The following is a 19,034-nucleotide window of genomic DNA, read 5'->3' on the forward strand; positions in this document are numbered from 1 at the left end:
TATGCATCCTCCAGTGGGACAATTAAAACTGAGCTACCTTCCCGAGTGTGTGTGTGTGTGTGTGTGTGTGTGTGTGTGTGTGTGTGTGGGGGTAATGATGCCAGATTTGTTCGTGCAGTCGCCTGCCTCCTTTGAACTAGCTCCTCTTGAAGTTGAAGAAGCAACTGTTTTAGCCGTTACGACTGTGTTCCAATGCCACCACTAGTCAAGGACACGCTGCCCTTCAGCCGCATTGTCCATCAAAACAATAATTTTTCATTCCAGGAAAATTCACTCGTGTTGACATGGTTATCCTTTTTCAACTCCACCCCGTCCCCCCTCCCGACCACCCTTCTCCCTCTTTGACAGGTGCAAGTGCAACCTTCACGCCAACAGCTGTGTGTATGACAAAGAGAAGTTGAGCTGCGAGTGTGAACACAACACCACTGGGCCTGACTGTGGCCGCTGTAAGAAGAACTACCAGGGGCGAGCGTGGAGTGCTGGCTCCTACCTGCCCATCCCCAAGGGCACGGCTAATATCTGTGAGTACACACACACATACACACACACACACCACAGACATGTTGAGTAATTAAAAAGATGGGTCATATGGCAGAGCATACAAGGACAAAATAATGGCGATTTCCCATGACATTTTGAATTTAAATAACAAAGGCATCTACACAGACAAGTGATAGAAGAATAGATGAATCCAAGTTAGCAGTATCCTATGTGTTCTGACAGTCATCATATTTATAGCGACATACTGAGTTGTTTCAAAGCAATGTGAAGCAATTAGTGATGTTTCAAAGAGAGAAAGGCAGAGAAGCAAAGACATATTGTATGTCATGGCATTTGTCTATTTGATTTGTCATGTCCTGTGGAAACAGATGTGTCCACACCAAAGACCAGAATGTCATTGATAGTGAAACCACACACTTAAAAGCACAGACACTAAATACATCAAAACTTTACAGACTTTGAGTCTCTAAGCTTAGTCCTTTACAGATAAGCCTACTGCACCTTCTGTATGTGCTGTATGCACTTTCTGTCCTCTCATGTCAAAGCAAGTGTAAACAGCAGCAGATGCCTGGTGTCTCACTTCACTCCTCTTTACAGTCTTCCCATCCTTTACAAAACATCCTCGTCATGAAGTCAGTGCTTTGACTGTAAGGACCATGCACGAGACGGTTTCCCAGAGCCAGCACAGCAGCTCCAGACAGCGATACTCACAACTCTCCTGCTATTATAGCTAACATCACTGCAACAGCATATCTTGGCAAACTAGAAAGTAAGCTGAATGTCCGTGGGCAAGTCATTTAACGTTACCTGACACACACATCATGGCTGGAATAGTGTTGTGTGGACCAGTCCGAGCCACTTTGTTAATTTCCCATTTACAGAGCCAGGGCTGAGTACAAACACCAGTATTTTTTCAGCGCACACCCTGAACGGACAGCTAGCAGACCGTGAGGAGATATTCGCTGAATTTGACAAAAAGACGTGTATTGGATAAGAATCGCATACCCCACCTTTAATGGATGATGGACCTGTGAGTAGACATAGCATTCACGTTTAACATTACAAACAGTAAACGTGATCCCATTCTTGTTATCCTCTCCATACAATATCATGTGAATGTGAATGCAGGATCCGTAGCAGCCAGTTTTCCTGCCATACATCCGCTAAAACGGCGATGAGCAGCGCTGCTATAAGTTAGAGTGTGCTGGCATTTATTTGAAAGCCCAAGTTTTGTCCCACCCTGCACCCTTATTGAATCCGCTGTGATTTCTGCCTTTTTTCGACGGTGCTGGAGGACTGTCGGCCACCGGCTGATGACTTATTCTCCCTCCCAGAGGATCTGTGTTATGAGACTTAGGGAGCGTTAGTGAAATAGCCATTCCCAGAGCCCAGATTGACAGCACATTATTAAAAAAGGTGACACACACACACACACACACACACACACACACAGGTGCTCATCCAGACCTCCACACTCACTCTTCAAAGCATTCACACACACACATTCATAACTACTACACAGGGACACACACATACTCCCTTTGCCCTGCAAGTGATGAAAAACAGTCTTAGTATAAAGTGCATTATTATACTTTGTCTTGGAGGGGAAAAAATCCATAATGTAATAACGCTGTGAAAAATCTATAGGAATTCAAGGCGATCCCTCCTGAACAGAAAAGAAATGCACAAGGCTGACAGAAAAATGCACCTTGTACTGTTTTGTAATTTTCAAGCCCATTCAACACCAATTCTGAAAGTCTCCTTCCCTCTCAATGTTTCCCCCCAACCCAGCGAGCATATGGCAGCTCTTAGGAGACAAATTTGTCAAAGATGAAAATTTAATTAAGATTTAATTTCTTTTTACTATGCCCATCAAGTCGTCTGATGCGATAAGGGGATCGATGAATCATCATCCGAAAGGGGGTGTGGAGTGTGTGTGTGTGTGTGGATGCGGGAGGGGGGATTTTTCGTCTTACAATGGCACGAAGAAGAAGAACAGAATTTAAAAAGTGATGATGAAAGAAAACGATGGCTGAGATAGAAGGAGGGGAAGTGGGCATCACTCTCTGTCACAGCTAACTCAGCCTTCTGGGGTGGCTCTGTCTCTCTCGCTTTCCCTCTCTCCATCTATGTCCCCCCACCCCCCGTCCGTCTCTCAGCCTCACTCATTCTCGCTTCTTCCCTCTGCGGAGACAGAAGGAGAGGGATCAGTTTGAGAATTAACCATGGCAGTTTATTTCACTAGGGCTGAGGACACTTAGAGAGATAGAAGTCGGCAGTGGATTGGGTCAGTAATATGGCCTCTGAAAAGTTGATTTCAAATAGTAAAAATGTATCCTGAATGTTATATTAAAGGAAAAATCCTTAAATGCACTTTAAATGGATAACTGGATTTGGAGAATTAAACTTTTTTGCATTCTGTATATGTCTGCATGGAGTGTGTTGAAAGAAAATATTAGCTTAGCTTAGCTTAAGTGCTGACAGGATCAATAGCAACTCTGGGATCAAGTAGCTTCAAAACTAATACACACATGCACAAAAACTGACTCACATACAGAATGTGTACACACACTAATGGTCACTCAACAGAACAGATACTGGAAAGCAATGAGAGTGCATACATGTACGTTAGCTAAGATGCTACAATCCTCAAAATTTAAATATGATAATAAGAGGAAATGAATCTGGATCTGGATTTGGAATAAAAACAAGTTGTATAAATGGCGGTTGGTGTTGGTGCTGTCCACACAAAGACCTGATTAGTTCTTCCTCAGCTCACGGCCTAACAAATTTTTATTAAAATCTGTCACATAGTATACCACCACACTGTCAGTGTGCTTAATATTAAGCTATAACAAGGAGACAGCTTAACTTCACACAAAGACTGGAAATAGGGGGAAACAGCTAGCCTGGCTCTGTCCAAGGGGGAAAAAATCCACCTACCAGCACCTCTAAAGCTCACATTTGTGTAAAAAAGACAAGTTGTTATTTTAAGGGGGACTACATGCTGTACTATTTCTTGGCCAGGAGCAGTGACTTCCTGGAGTCTTTACTAAGGTTACCAAGCAGAGTCTTACCAGACTCCAGGAAGTCCCTGCTCCAGTCTTTATGCTAGGCTAAGCTAACTCTCTCCTGGCTATAGCTTAATATTTAGCATACAGACATGAGAGTGGTATCAATCTTCTCATCTGCAGGCAAGTATTTTCCAAAATGTTAAAAATTCCCGCAAAAGACGGAAGTGTTGAGTCACATCTGAAATCATCTGCAGGCTAATCCAGAAATGGGAAGCTTCATAATTTAAAACTGCTTGACCAGTTTTATAATCTGTAGTAGTAATCTGTACTTGCTGATTTCTATTTCTTGTAGGTTATTATTTTGTAAACAGACAAAAACTGTTACGTTATTCGTCGAGAATTTTCAATTCTGAACATTATTGTTATTTATCCAATTAAAGATGCATTCTGACTTCATCCAGGGTAAAGTTTTTATATATGCACAAATGAAAAAATTATCACCAGTGAAAGACAAGCTGAGATTGTGAAAAAGAGAAGCTGTTGAAGGTCTCAACCTTCAACCTTAACTTCACTGCTATATGGTGACATTAGCAGTGAAGTTATATAAGAGGAGTGCGACCTTGCTGTATGGCAACAGCCTTCTAAATGTTCAAGTGTTGCATTAATAAATAATAAAATATCCTTCCAATCACCTGCAGTCATTACCTTTTTGTGATGATGACACAGTTTTACATGATGTACATAACCTTACGTTTACTGAGGGTTTAGCAGACGAGTTTTTTGTTGTGTGACTGTTTTGGCGCCGCTATTTAATCAAAATATGTGTTTCTATTCGAACAAATCATGTAGTGAAAAAGGGGCCTTCATTTTTTTAATTTTGCAAATAATTGTATTCAGTAAAAAATTCTCCCAATTTCAAAACTTTTTAGAGATTAAGTCTTCATTTGTTCTGTCTGCAGCTTGATAAAATGAATAGATTTCCTTGTCAGGACAGGATTAGGAGACACTTGCTCAGATTTAGCTGAAGCCAGCCTCAGAGTTTATGGATCTCCTTTGATCAAAGCAGTAAAATGCGTGGACTTGCAGTGGATTTCACTCTAATGATTCATCCCCTGCCTGGAGCTGATCATGGAAATGTGACCAAAGAAGCACACGCGCGCACGCGCACACACACACACACACACATATACATATATACACACATTTAGATTGTTTTGATTAATCTTCCCATTTGTTCAGAGGAAGTAGGTTTCTGTACATATTTCAACGGTAAGACCAAATCCCACAGGAACTGATGATGGCACTGTAGAATAAATCTCATTCTTTTGAGTGAACACAAACATTACTTATTCCATATGGGTCTCTGAGATGTGTTCTTTACATTATGTCTGTGAAAGAGATTCAGATTTGACTGGAATTTGTTTGGGTTGCACAAACATATAGCAAACTGCCTTCAAAAATGTGTTGTTTAAATATTTATTATAGGCATTCAAATGGTTTAATGAGCCCTGGGTAGCACATCACTAACTAATGTGTTAGTGTAATCACATTACTTTACTAATGACGCACTAATAAAGCACTACTGTAAACACATTACACATGCACATATATTCAATTTAATTCATTGAGGCTTTATTGGTATGTCATTTACATTGCCAAAGCAAGTGTGAAATAAAAACATGTACATAAACAGAAGAATTGTGCTATTAAAATATATATATATACAGATAGAAAAAAAATAAATGTAGACTTGCAATTAAAAAATATAAATACAAATAAGTGAGAACCATATAACTGCAAACATTTTTTTATTATTATATTATTATTTAATTATTTTTTAATCCATTTAAAATTTCAACAACATGCTTGCTTTTGAAAAAAAATGAATTGCCTTTTTTTTAACCTTACTATTGCTTGATAAAAAAGAAGGTATTTAATTTGAGTGTCATTCCTCTTTAAATCTGAATACAGTGAGCTTTGCGAGACAGACTGCTCTGTGTAAAATGTGAGGGTTTTTTTTCATCAGGCTCACAGCTCTACTGTGTATTCAATTAGTGCCATGTGTTTATGCATCTACACACATAAACACGCTTGCTGTGCGCACATAGCTTCACTTCCACCTCCTCCCTCTCTGTCACACAGAACCCACTCAATTATGCTTTTATTCCTTTTTATGCAGCTATTTGAATTTCCATTTTAGCCCCATTCTCTTGCTTTTTTTCTCTGTAAAACTCATCGCCTGTTGTTTTGCATCATCTCATTCTGTTGCTCCTTCTGCCCTTCTTCCCCACCACCTTTTTCCTTCCCTTCTTCTTCTTCTTCTGCCTCCGCCTGTTCTCGCTCCATCTCTTGGTTTTGTTTCATGCTCGCGTTCTATCTCTCTCTCCCCCACCAACCACCCCAGAGACCGAGCTTGTTTACTCTGTCTTTTCCACATCTCGGCTCTGTGCAGCTGTGACGGTAATCTTTCTTTCAAATATTTGTTTCTCCAGATTTTTTTTTTTTCACTCCATCCCCCATTGCTGCCACCACCGACGTACACCTCATTGCTTCCCTGAAATCTTAAACTGTGCTTCTTCCAACTTGGCTCCTGGGCACTTTAAGACTTGCCACCTTCAATTGAGATCTACACATTGAGAGCGGGCGAGCAAGCAGGGCACTCCGGCAAGGCAAGCCGTAATTTTGCTCCTGAGGAATTCAATCAAGTTGCATGCTGTGTGCTTGTGTTTTGGCAGCCTTTCCACTACTAACCAGTTAGCAATGCCTGTCACCATCACTGTGTTCTATATAGCCAAAGATAATGATGGATTGCTATAAAATGATGGCAGCCAGGGAAAGTAATTACCAACTTTGCCTGCGGTGGAAATTCAGCAGATATGCCCCTTTCCAGAGCAGTCCAGGTAGCGCCAAGGCATACAGGTGAGACACATCGAAGGTCAAAGCGGAATGGATACTGACAGAAACAATGTAATGACGTCCACGGAGCACACACATATACAAACACACGCAATCTTACTTCCACACCAGCAACTGAATGTGCTCTTGACACTGGAAGCTAGGAACTATATGGCAAATTTGATATCCTCTTTTTGACAGATTAGCTTGTTCAGTGAGGAAATAGGATGTATGCCAAAGATTTAAAGCCCATAGATCCATGGGAGAACATTTTATTATTGGTTTCTGATAATCCATTGGGAAGGTTTCAGTGATGGTCTTGGATGGATGACAACATAATTGGAACTGAACCAGTGAAGGATGAACATCAAGCACTGGGACTTGTAACCACACAGCTCTGTGAAGTGACATTTATTGTAAATCAGTTGATGACTCACATGACTCCGGCTATCTACTGTATTTTAACGTCCACATTTGTGCGTGTGTGTTCTGTCGCATGTGCTGGCCCCACATGCGCACAGATCATGTTCAGTGAATCGCACACTCCTCGGAGATCATGTTCACCACCCAGCGGCTCACCACCATGATCCCTGCACAACTCGTAAAAATCAATGGAGCACACCATCAACATAAGCAGCTCCTAATGCTCTTCCTGTGCGATAGGACGAAATTAGATTGCAGCCGTGCCCCGTAATGGCGGGGCCAGGCAGGTGAAGGGGATTGGAAATGACAATGATTGTAAATTAATCGAATGACCCGACATGGGATCCTGGACATCTGCTCGAACCCCACAGGTTGTTCATAAAGCGGCGAATAATTGCACTGACAGGCCACTGGTGTTCCAGGTCATGACCTGGAAGAAAAGGTTATTTGGTCCTGAATGAGACAAATTGACAAAGTGTAATTTGTCAAATGAGTAGTCATTTTGACTACTAAAATACATAACATATAAAACATAATGCTTGTTATAAGCACATTATATTAACAGCATAACTGCTAGGAAAGTGTAATGCATCATAAATAGAGGTAGAGAGTAGATTAACATAAGCTAAATATTTTTTATGCAACAACTATTTTAAGTGTAGTTAAAATTAATAAATCGAGCCATGCCTCGTTCATAACATCACCTATCTTTTTAGTGGTGTGATGGGTTCAACACTCGTCACGTAAATGCACGCCCTTCCAGTTCATCAGTGTTGCTGATGTGTCTTTGACATTTAGCTGACGCCCAACAACAGTCAGGTCCAGTTGGTACAGTGCAGCACTTTGTGAATATTTCCTCTGTATAAACACTGTTATGAAGAATATTCTCTCTGCTCAAAGTTTGGTGATGCACACTAATGGAAGTCTCCACCACAATAACGAGCAAGTCACCTCTCTCTATCTCTCTGGTTTTATATTTATATCCCTCTTCATTTAATGTAGTGGGTCCCCTGCAAATCTTCCAGACTAGATGTAGATAGTGTCGGTGTATTATTGCTCTGTCAGCTACTTAACCAGGCCCACTGTGTTATTGGTTTTTTTTCTTCTGGCAGTTCAGTTACAAAGCTAAAACACTTGCAGTCTCACATTTTTGACTTTGTGAGTATATGGGGGAACCTTGTATAATGCATGTTTGGCTCGGCAGTATATGCATAAATAGAATTTGCAGTAGCCTACATGTGTTAGTAGATGATAATGGTGTCCATATCTGATATAATAATGCAGACTGATTGGTTAAAAAAATTACTGTAAAAATTGCACATTACATATACATTATTCAGTGTTTGCTAAGCCTTAGTTACTGTTGCTACGCCTGTCAAGCTTTCTGTTCTCGCACAGCACAGCAGTTTAGAGTAATAATGGGACAGATTTTGGAAACAATGGCCCTTTGAATTCAGACAGTGGTAGACAAATGCAGGCTTCGTATTTCTAGTCGGCAAAACTGTTGCTGGCATATTTTATCAGCTGTTGCTAGCTAGCTAAAGCTGATGTTAGTCCATTTATTTGGTTGAAAACGCTGTCTTCTGCTGACTTATTTATGTTTCCAACTCACTTTCTTTATATGGGGACCCTGTAAAGAGAGTCTTGAATATGAACCTGATGGCTACAAACATGATCTCATGCTAAAAGGCCGAGGCTAAAGCTGCATGTCCCAGGCAAAAAGTCAGCATTCTCAACAGTTGATGATCCATGTATCGGACATGGAAATAAAGATACAGCATTGTTCCTGTGTTGAAGGGGAGAGCTAGTGTTAGTCCTTGTATTATATGTAGGATAAGGAAAAATGTAAGATCAGACTTTTCTAACTTCTTTCTAACATAACACTGTTTAGCTGCTTAGCTTACTTGTTTGTAACAGTGTGTTTTCACTGTTAAAGTTACTAGAGAAAGGGCTTTTAGGATGATGTCTCATCACGTAACGCTGGCTGGAGTTTCTATAGTGTAAAACCAAATCCAGTGAAGAGCAGGACAAAGCCACTAATGTGACCCTAAACTCCTGATAGCATCCAGGATTGGCTTCCATAGTGAGGTAATACTACACAGTGGATATGCAAGTCATGAACCGTGCCTTTTTTAATGTAACCTGTAGCTTAACCCCACAAACTAATGTAGTTAGTTAATGATGTGTTCCTTGGCCTTGGAAGTAATGCTTGGGTTACCACTGTAGTACCACTGTATAGTTCTCTTACTCTTGTGATCAAAAACATTGCTCAATTCTGAGGCTGTTCTGTAAATAGTTTTCTAATAAACATAGCAACTTCTGATCAACCCGTATCAATTTCAGGCTTATATTAACAACTTCCGGTTAGCCCCACCCACATCCGGTTTAAGCCCTGCCCATTGCAAGTATGGATAATACAGATAATTTAGTTAAACAGATACAGATAATGGTGTACTCGCTCATCAACTGTATACAGGAGGCACTTTACAGAAATTATATTAAATCACAAATTTAATTCGATTACACAGAAACAGGCATGAATCTGGTTATTTATTAATTATAATAATATTTATATTATGTTGGATTTTATTCAGAATTGAGAACAGAGTTGGTTCCAACCCTTAATGGTCAAACACTACATGTATATCATGTTTGTATGATGCCTGTTGCCGTTGCTCCGTCTCGTCGTCTTACTTCGTCCAACTTTTAGCTTTCCTTTTTCTTCAAACTTGAGTATTTGCTTAGTACTTCTATTCCTTCTATTCTCAAGTGTGCATTGACGTGATAGTGAGCAGCTGTAACGAAAGAGTTTCCCCTCGGGGATCAATAAAGTATTTCTGATTCTGATTCTGATATTTAGTTTCCATAGAATAGTTTTCACTGCTCTGTTGTATGTATTGTGACACTCTCAGAACCAATGCTGCCAAATCAAACTGTACTTTGCGAAAACGGTGATTGTGATTCTGATTGTCCTTGCCCCTGTCCTTCCTGTCTCCTGGTTAGCATCTGCCCACCCCCTTGAGGTTTGACATCTATTACGCTCCGCCTCCATATGTCAGCATAGCCTCCTGCACTTCACAGCTCTCAGGCAGGTCACAGATTTGGCTCCTAAATACAGCTTCCAGGCAGAGATCAGAGGAAGAGTGATTGAATGACAGGAGTTTGATCAAAGTCCACGAGCACAAACACACACACACACACACACTCAGGAAATCCTCATGTTTCCCCTCAGTACTTGGAGATATTTTGTGACGGCTCCATCAGATGAAAGGCCCCACCAAAAATCCTGCACAGATGCCTCCTTGCCTCCTCAGCCGTAGGTGTGGTGGTGAGCGGCTGACGGGAAAGATGTGGGCTAGAGAGGAAGAAAGCACCCTTTTTATTTCATTTCTCCTTCTCTAGTTTACGTGGGCACATTTCTCCTATTGCCCAGCATGCTTCCCCTTCCCATGGTGAGGGGGTTGTTTGTTTTTGTAGGCAGACTGCCTTATTGAGGACAGGGGGTAGAGCAAATGGGAGGGAGGGCCTCCCTTCAAACAGATGATTAGAAAAACTGGAGCTGGCATCGATGTCCTGAGAGCAAATTCCTCTGAAAACGAATGCCGACCAAAAATACACCGCCAGTGTGTTCACGTGCCTTTGAAGAATACAGATGCAAACAGAGAAAAATGGCAAAGTGCTTTCTAATGCCGCCTGCGCCACAAATGTGAATGTGTGCGGCATTCATATTCACAGTCCTAATTAAACAAGAAAACCTACCAAAACAAGATGTTGTTTGGATCAGATGGTGAAATAATCGGCGCAAGAAGCCTCTGAATTTCCTCAGATCCACAGCCTGGCAACGTCCTGGTGTGGGAGAGAGCTGGTCACCATGGGGATGAGACAGACTGTATTATCTGCTCAGTGGATGTCTGGCACAAGGGATTGCTTGATGGAGGGATGGACAGCAAGGCAGCAGGATAAGACATGTCCTCCTTTGACGTCAGAGGCAGAGTTTGCCATCTATGATGTCCTTTGATATGTTGTGTGTGATTGTGTGTCTGTGTGCATGAGAATTCTGTCTTTGGCAACATAGTTTAAAGATTGAAATGCTGAGAAGCATCTTAAAGCAGTATGCAACTTTTTAACTTTAAAATAACTAAAATATTATAGTCTCTGACAACTGTGAGCCTGTCGTGTTCGCTGAAATTGGTTTTTCAGTGATGTTGGGACATTTTCAGGTGTGTACCTCATTGCTGTGGGAGAGGGCAGCAATAACCTTTTCTGGCACTACCAACAACAGGGATATCAAAGCAGAAATAATGGAAGAAGAAACCAAAGGACCCTGAAGCTAAACATGCAGCAGACAACACTTTCAAATCATGGTGAAGACTAGCATTGCTTTAGATGCTAGTGTGTCATTTTAAGGGTATACAGCTCATCAAGATGAATCCCGAGTATTGAGGTAGGAACCCAATCAAATGTGAGGGAGGACGGCAGGACTAACAATGTATTTCTAGTCTCAAGGAGAAATGTTGCAGTTGTGCCTTGAAGTCAATAGCATGCCTTATTTTAAATTGTTCTTTTTCTCTTTCTCTCTTGCAGGTATTCCTAATAACATTGGTCCAGTTAGTAAGTAAACAGTTACAAAGGAATGAATATTCATAATATATATGAATGCTTGATGCTTTGCTTTGCCTTTGTGCCACCCTTCACCATACAATCCTGAACCTGGTGCCAAGTGTTCATTTCTGATTCCAATCTTTTTACAAAAGATCACTCAACAATTGTTGACTTACCTTTTTTGGGGGGAAGACAGATAAGCAATAGCTGGGGGCTATATTGTCATGATGTGGGCATATTCATTTACTTTATCCAGACTCAACTCAACCAGATAACACTTGCCTGACTCTGCATGTAGAATGTCATTTGTTTTTTCCCCCCTCTCTCCCATGCATTATAAATAAATGGCATCTAGACTTTATTAAAGTGCCAAGACCTATCTGGCAGTATAAAGTCACAGGAGGTCATTTTAATATAAGCCGCAAGCACCTCAGCTGGTATTATCTTCGTCAACCAGTAGGCCCTCAGGAGGGGGAGGAAGAAGAGAGGTGTCATGTCTCAAGTTACCACTGCCTGGAAGGCTGTGTGATGCAGGAACCATACGACTGTATTGAACAAGTCAAAGTGCATTCACAGCCTGGCTCAATTCTCCTTTATCTTTTTTTCTCATTGCCCTGTTCTTAGTGAGTCTCTGTTCCTGGGGCAGCAGATTGATTAGCAATTTGCCCCCTCCTTGTCTCATAGACTGGCTGAGGTTTAAAGAGACATGCAAGTTTTTGATAACCTGGCCCCAATGATCAACTTACCTGGTAAATAATGATAAAGACAGCAAAAATAAAAGGCATCTGTACTGTAGCTGCAATATTGTTGGTTCTGGTGCTCTATGCTAAAACTTGAGCATATACTGGAATGAGTGATGAAATCCATTATCTTCATCCAAAGACACCCATCATCTGACCTGTAGTAGTAGGACGTTTTAGGCTTTTATGAAATTGTCTGTAGATTTAGATATATGTGTAAAACAAAAGTTAGTTTGTGTAATTATTACAAATTCCCTATACACAACATTGCCAGATCTATACCATTTCAAATTCATTACCATTTAGCTTAAAGAAATAGTTTGACAGTCTGAGAAATACGCTTATTTGCTTTCTTGTCGAGAGTTAGATGATGATGATACCTCTCTCATATCTGTCCATTAAATGCTAAGCTGAAACCAGGACACAGTTAGCTTAGCTTAGCACAAAGCTCCCTAATTAACACAATATATTGTTTAGTCAATATAAAAACCATGAAAAAAAAGTACAAAACGGGCCAGGCTAGCTGTTTCCCCCTGCTTAAGTCTATGCTAGGCTAAGCTAACTGTCTCCTGGTTTCAGCTTCACATTTAACGGACAGACATGAGAGTGGTATCAATCTTTGCATCTACCTCTCAGCAAAAAAGGGGAAATTCCGAAAATATTGAACTATTTTTTTTTAAGCTCTGTTATAAGTGCTGTTTTTTAGATCAATATAATGTTTGTGGCTTACTTTCACTCAATAGCTAGTTAATGCCCAAGGGATACCAAGGGACACATGGACACATGCGCGCTTGTCTTGTTTTCATCATTTGAGGGTTAAGATGATCGCTGGGCAAGTTTCCCAAAACGTGCTGTGTGAGACACAGGGTAAAAACAGATTGTTCCCAGGTGGTTTTTAATCAGGCTTTAGAGTGGTAGCTTACACAGTCAGTGATCACGTGGTTGTAAAATCTGATGCTATGTCATGAGTCAGAAATGGACATGTGGCCAAGAAGACCAAACCACCCCTCTCCCAATCTCCCACTGCATGCCTCCCTCACACCAGAAATTATACTTCCACTCCAGCATGGTCTGACGAGAGCCTTGTGTGTGTGTGTCTGTGTGTGTGTGTGTGTGTGTGTGTGTGTGTGTGTGTGTGTGTGTGTGTGTGTGTGTGCATGCTCTTCATACATGCTGTATATACATCCATACATATTCACATCAGTCCTCTCCGTCCTATCCAAATGCCAGGCCAGACCATGTCAAATCCTTTACGGGGAGAGTGTGCATGCTGATAAGTGTGTGTGTGTGTGTGTGTGTGTGTGTGTGTTTGGGGGTGGGGGGGGGTGAGTGATGTAGAAAGAACACTCTGACAAACCAAAGTCTTCACTTCTCATCCAGATTGGCCCACAGGGATTTAGACTTCTCACAAATGGCTGTCCTGTCACAGCAGCCTCCCACAGAACCAGCAAAACCCTAAAAACTAAACTCACTGAAGAGGATGAGGCTGATTTCAGTGCAAACACAAACCAATTTTATGTTACTTTATTAATAAAGTAAGAAAAGAGTGGACAAGGTTAGGATGTCCTTGGGGTTGTTAAATGGAGAAGAAGCAAAGTGCTGCACTTTTCATGTTGTTGTTTGAAGGTAATTGAATTCCTTATTGACTTTTCTCAATTCTATTTCAAGTTTATTAAGCCAGGCAGAATTGCCTAATACCGACCATTAAAGTGAAATTAATATTTTAAAAAACAATTCTGGCTCTGCAAGATTGCATTTCATTATGGATATGGCATTGATTAAACTCCGTCACCACTCATTTAGCTCGCCTTACCTGAATATTCCCCATAACAAAATAATTAATGGAACCCAGATGTGTGTTACATCCAATCAATTGCCAACACAGAATAATTAAAAATGAACTTACTTTACCAATTAGACATTATACATCTGGACAGTGCAGTTTGCTCATGTGTTTTTGGTTTTTTTTTTCAAATAAAACATACTTCATCATAGATTAATTGTCCTCGCAAATCAGTTTTGTTTCATAGCAAACAGCTTCACTGCTAAATGCTTAACAGAGCAACAAAGGATATAAACTTAGATAAAAAAACAAGGCACTTGACAATTTATAAAATATAAGATATAAGACCAGAGTTTGAGTGGTGATGTGGTGTGCCCTTTTTCTTAAACTCTTTATTTGTTAATCTGTCATTTTCAAAGAGCCTCTCATCGAGTGACTCAAGTGACTTTAACCCACTGGAGATGTCGCAGTCATCACCGGTGCCAGAATCCCCAAGCAGGATCAACTGTGAAAAATGTTTTGGGGAGATAAAAAAAAATGAAAGAAAAGGATTAGACAGGAGATACAGCATGATAGTCTTTTGTTCAAGCTGTTTTGAAATCAATGACTGGTAATGTTAGGGAGGTTTAAAAGTGATTGTCACACTGTGTAGACACGCCAAGCTCAAAGCGAATGTATTATTTAATTCCAATGCAATAAAAAAAAAAGGTTTGAAACAATTATTCCATGTGAAAAAGGCATTTTCAAAATGATCGGCCTTATGAACAGCAGTCATATTCTCCAGTCACACATAGTTAGGGAAATAGGCTTCTTGCCAAAACACCACTGGACGTTAATTACCAGAGATTGCATGATTCATGGAGTCAATAGCAAAAGGACAGAAAGATCAAGTGAAGAGACGAAGGGGCACGATGAGGAAACTTATCCGTATTCCTCCCATTGGTTGAGTCCTCTCCATTTCCAACCGCAAAGTATTTCCCTGACACGGAAATACTGACTTGTATGTAATTATGAGGTTATGCTACCCACAGCAGTCCTTCATTCCAAGTCCCAACACCTGCCATTATTTATTCATTGTTATTCTTCCACCAGAAATACACTGTAATTAGATATTGATTACATAGTCGATGTGATGAATTAAACAAAATGCCCCCTAACTTCTTAATTTGCTATAAATAGTTTAGACTCGCTTGCATAAATCATGACTTAAATACTAAGTTTAAGAGGGGTTTTATCTTTTTTCTTCAGTTTTTCATTCATCATTGCCATTGCCATAAACATACGCACACACAGCAAGCCCATGGCAGTCACACAAATTACATACAACGTCTCTTCCAATGTCCTTAATGGGTCTTTGGATGCATTCTCTTTGCTCGTCCATGTCAGCCCTGCCCCATTGTATTTGCTGTTTCCTGATTTACTGATTTGAGTCATGCTGGACATGTTCGTGTCTCCAGTTGTGTGTGTCCACTACCACGTAGTCCCCACCCTAGACTATCTGTAAAGTGCATCACACAAGTGCACGTGAATAACTCCTGGTTTCTCTCAATTGCACGCAGTTCGGCCGAATGTCTCATCCCTAGGTGTCGCTAACCGAAAAGAAGGTAGGCAACTAAGAATATGAAACAACTATGTTTTTTCACAGATCAATTTACCTCGGGGTGTTTATATAGTAAACAAAAAAATTACTCTTTGGTAGCTAAGAGTATTTGTGGGTAGTATCTTCCCCTTTCCAATCTTGGTTATTTTCCTGACAAACCAAAAGAAACCATCCTCAGCCTGATTGTCTTGCTCATGATAAAGGGTTTTGGCTCCGTCAGTGGAGGCTTGTGTATTCGTAGGGCGCTCATGCTGCAGTGCCGTACATTATCCTCTCAAACACTCAATGTATGCACTGTACATTTATACATACGCACTCGATTTTAATTAGGTGTAGAGTTTCCAGGGATTCTCAGTCCCATCTTAGCGCATCAGGAAGAAAAGCAGGAGAGGTTTCACGGTGGTTTTTATGCAGATTGATGTTAGGCTTATCTCAGCTTAATCCATCGTGCAGATGTGATGTGCAGCCACCTCGCAAACAACTAGCACATAACCACTCAGCTCTGTGTTTCCATGACTGCAGCCAAGCGCACACAGTGTATGTGTCAGGGGCTTATGTCACCCAGTACAATGGCAGAGGCTGGGCCTATTATTTCTTTTCCCCACTGTTTGTTTTATGACCGGAAAGGAATTGAGGGATTGATGTGTTCACTGTTAGACAGTTTCCTTACCCACGCTTCTGTGCACAAATTTATAGGGTGAAAATTCTTGGCTGGCCTTCACTGAGGTGGAGAGTAGTTTGTCAGGGGATAGTTTCTGTCTGGGGAAACATACACAGAGGCTTTTGAATTATACAAAGCACTTGTTAATGAAATGAAGCATAGAAGAGAGACCATAATATTTGAATTGTTCGCCATCTAAGGCATTTGTAACAGATGCTGCTACATGCAGCCAACTTCACTTGGCAATGTCACTCCTTATTTCCCAATGCCATCATTCATCATTAATGCGTATGTTTCTTTCTTTTTTTACTGTTACATTTATAATTAAGCATGATGCTCAGCATTCTTAATTCTTTGACATTACATGTTTATTGTTTGATTGCAATATCATGTTTTTTTGTTTTGTTTGTTTCTTCTTTTAATTTGTCTAGTAGCTCCTCAAGTTGCATTGTCCACTGCCCCTTCTGTCCACGTTGCAAACAGCAAGCGAGGTAGGAGCTCTGAAATTCATACATTGCCCCCCAGGTGACCCAAGCCTTCTCACTGTATGAACTGATGTATCTGTTTAACTGTAAGCCCCCTAACCTTTGCAGCACTAATCCAGTGCTAGAGCACTCTGTATCCATATCTCCAGCTCAGTGCTGGACTGATGGCTTTCACTGTACAGGGCACATTGAGGATTCATTCGTCTATGGAATAGTTTCTAAACACTATAAAAGTCCCTTGGAATCATATCTTTTTCCGTGCAAATAAATCGGGTGCTTGAGACTACAACTATTTTTGGGCAACGTGTTTCCAAGACTCCAGACTTTTTATTCCCCATGCGTGCATGATTTATGACCTTAGCCTATTTCTGGAAAGGAGAGATTATTTGTCTTCTGAGAGTATGTCTGCGAGAGCGATGCATCTAATGTAGAAGATCTTAGCTTACACTCGGACAAGACTTTCCGCTTTAGGTTAAAAGGTAGAGTGGACTAGACTTGCTGCTCCTTCATTTCCAAGCCTTGTCGGGTTGTTAGCAGCCGGACACAGAGAGACCTGACCTCAATACAGATCCTTAATAACCACAATCCCTTGGACCAAAGCACCCCGACACCCCAATTCCAGATCCGTGAGTGGGCTTTCTGTCCAAGCGGCTGCCAGTGAAGCTTAAGGGTCACATCTGTCTGCGCTGTGACACATGGTGTCAGTGGTCACTCAGCGTGGCAGACTGATCCTCACTCGGAGAGAGCTGAGCTGGGGCTGCACCCCTCCCATCCTGAACCCCTAGGGCCAGGGCTACCAGTGAGTATCATACACTGCAGCATGAGGTTTTGCAGTGCAGCTACAACTCCATATATCTAATTTAGCATGACATAACACTGCATAGTAGGCAATGACACACTCTCCCCCAGCTGCACCTCACCATACACTCACTTTCCTTATTGACTGCTTTCCGAAGACAGTATGAGTTGGGTTGAAATAAGCCTTTAAACCAACTATCCAGCCAATATTTGTTGGATGAGTTAAGGATTGGAATTCATCATGCATTTCATTACAGAGGGTTGTGATATGAAGCTCCATTAGAAGTTTCATCCCATTACATCAAACCAGATTGACCATGACATTCAAGAGATCAATTAGGCAAAAAATTCAAAACTCCCCAACACCATTCCCTGAGTTGAAAGATACATTTCATTCATGGTTTGACCTGCCTTACGCTGTGTGGTGTTTCCAATGTGACCGTGTCTCTGTGCCATCATTTTGGAGCCTTCCTCGCCTCGTGTTGTGGTGTGCTTGAAGTGATGTGACCTCTTTGAGTCCTATTAATGCCGTGCTTTTTTATGTGATGTCTTTTTCTAACTCTGGCTGTGCCCATGCCAGACTAATCATGAGTTACCCTCCCTCTCATCACAACATGTCCTTCTCTTCCCTCACAACGCAGTGTCCATTTTTAACCTTTGCATGTCATGGCGCCTCGCTTAAATTCTTGCTAACCCCACCGCCGTAGCAACAGCAACAATTCCAACACTCCCGACCGCGTCTCTCTCTGTCTTTCTTTCTTTCTTTCTTTTTCTGTCTTTCTCTGTTCTCTTCCCTTCACACTTCCTCTCTCTTTGCAAGACTGCGAATGCTTCGGCCACTCCAACCGATGCAGCTACATCGAGCTGCTAAACACCGTCATTTGCGTGCGCTGTAAGCACAACACTAGGGGCCAGCACTGCCAGCTATGCAAGCTGGGCTACTACCGCAATGCCTCAGCAGAACTGGACGATGAAAATGTGTGCATAGGTTAGTCCCCCAACCAGCCCCTTTCACTGCCACCCTGCTTTCACTTTCCTCGCCTCACCTCCTGTCTTTGACTCATCACCAGAGAAAGTGTCACCTTTCTCCTCCTACGGATTCATCATCCCTTCACCCTCCTGCCTCCATGTCTTTCAGTGGTCTCCACATCTTCCTCTTTTGCTTCTTCTGCTTTTGCTCAATTGTGTCACTCATTAACCTCCTTGTCAGAATCAGTTACGGAGGATTATAGTCATTCAGCTTTAGCTAGGCACACAAGGGATTAAGGGATTTTCAGTCATTCCTTTCAAGTATGGTTTGAATATCTGCAGACTGATTTCGGGCTTGCTGCTAGCTTTTATTTACTGATGCAGTACTTTACAGTTTGTTTCTAGCTGCTAGCTTGTATTTATTGATGTAGTATGTTACAGTTGGCTTCTAGCTGCTAGCTTGTATTTATGGATGTAGTACGTTACAGTTGGCTTCTAGCTGCTAGCTTGTATTTATGGATGTAGTACGTTACAGTTGGTTTCTAGCTGGTAGCTTGTATTTA

At 41.3% G+C, this 19,034-nt stretch overlaps 1 protein-coding gene across 10 annotated transcripts in view; it reads left to right on the forward strand.

The window, feature by feature from the left end:
- The window catches only part of ntng1a (netrin g1a), a 303,494-nt gene that overhangs the window by 273,397 nt on the left and 11,063 nt on the right, over window positions 1-19,034 (forward strand). For 2 of the 10 annotated variants that reach the window (XM_044176491.1, XM_044176494.1), the window contains exons 7-10: window positions 349-521; window positions 11,418-11,444; window positions 15,518-15,562; window positions 16,654-16,710. In XM_044176491.1, the coding sequence (XP_044032426.1) occupies window positions 349-521; window positions 11,418-11,444; window positions 15,518-15,562; window positions 16,654-16,710 (302 nt within the window). Of the gene's footprint in view, window positions 1-348; window positions 522-2,746; window positions 2,780-11,417; window positions 11,445-15,517; window positions 15,563-16,650; window positions 16,711-18,322; window positions 18,491-19,034 lie in introns of all 10 variants that reach the window. The other 8 variants (XM_044176493.1, XM_044176490.1, XM_044176488.1 and 5 more) reach the window with 5 other exon arrangements.

This window comes from Siniperca chuatsi, linkage group LG19 (genome assembly GCF_020085105.1).
Source record: "Siniperca chuatsi isolate FFG_IHB_CAS linkage group LG19, ASM2008510v1, whole genome shotgun sequence".
Taxonomy (NCBI): Eukaryota; Metazoa; Chordata; class Actinopteri; order Centrarchiformes; family Sinipercidae; genus Siniperca; species Siniperca chuatsi.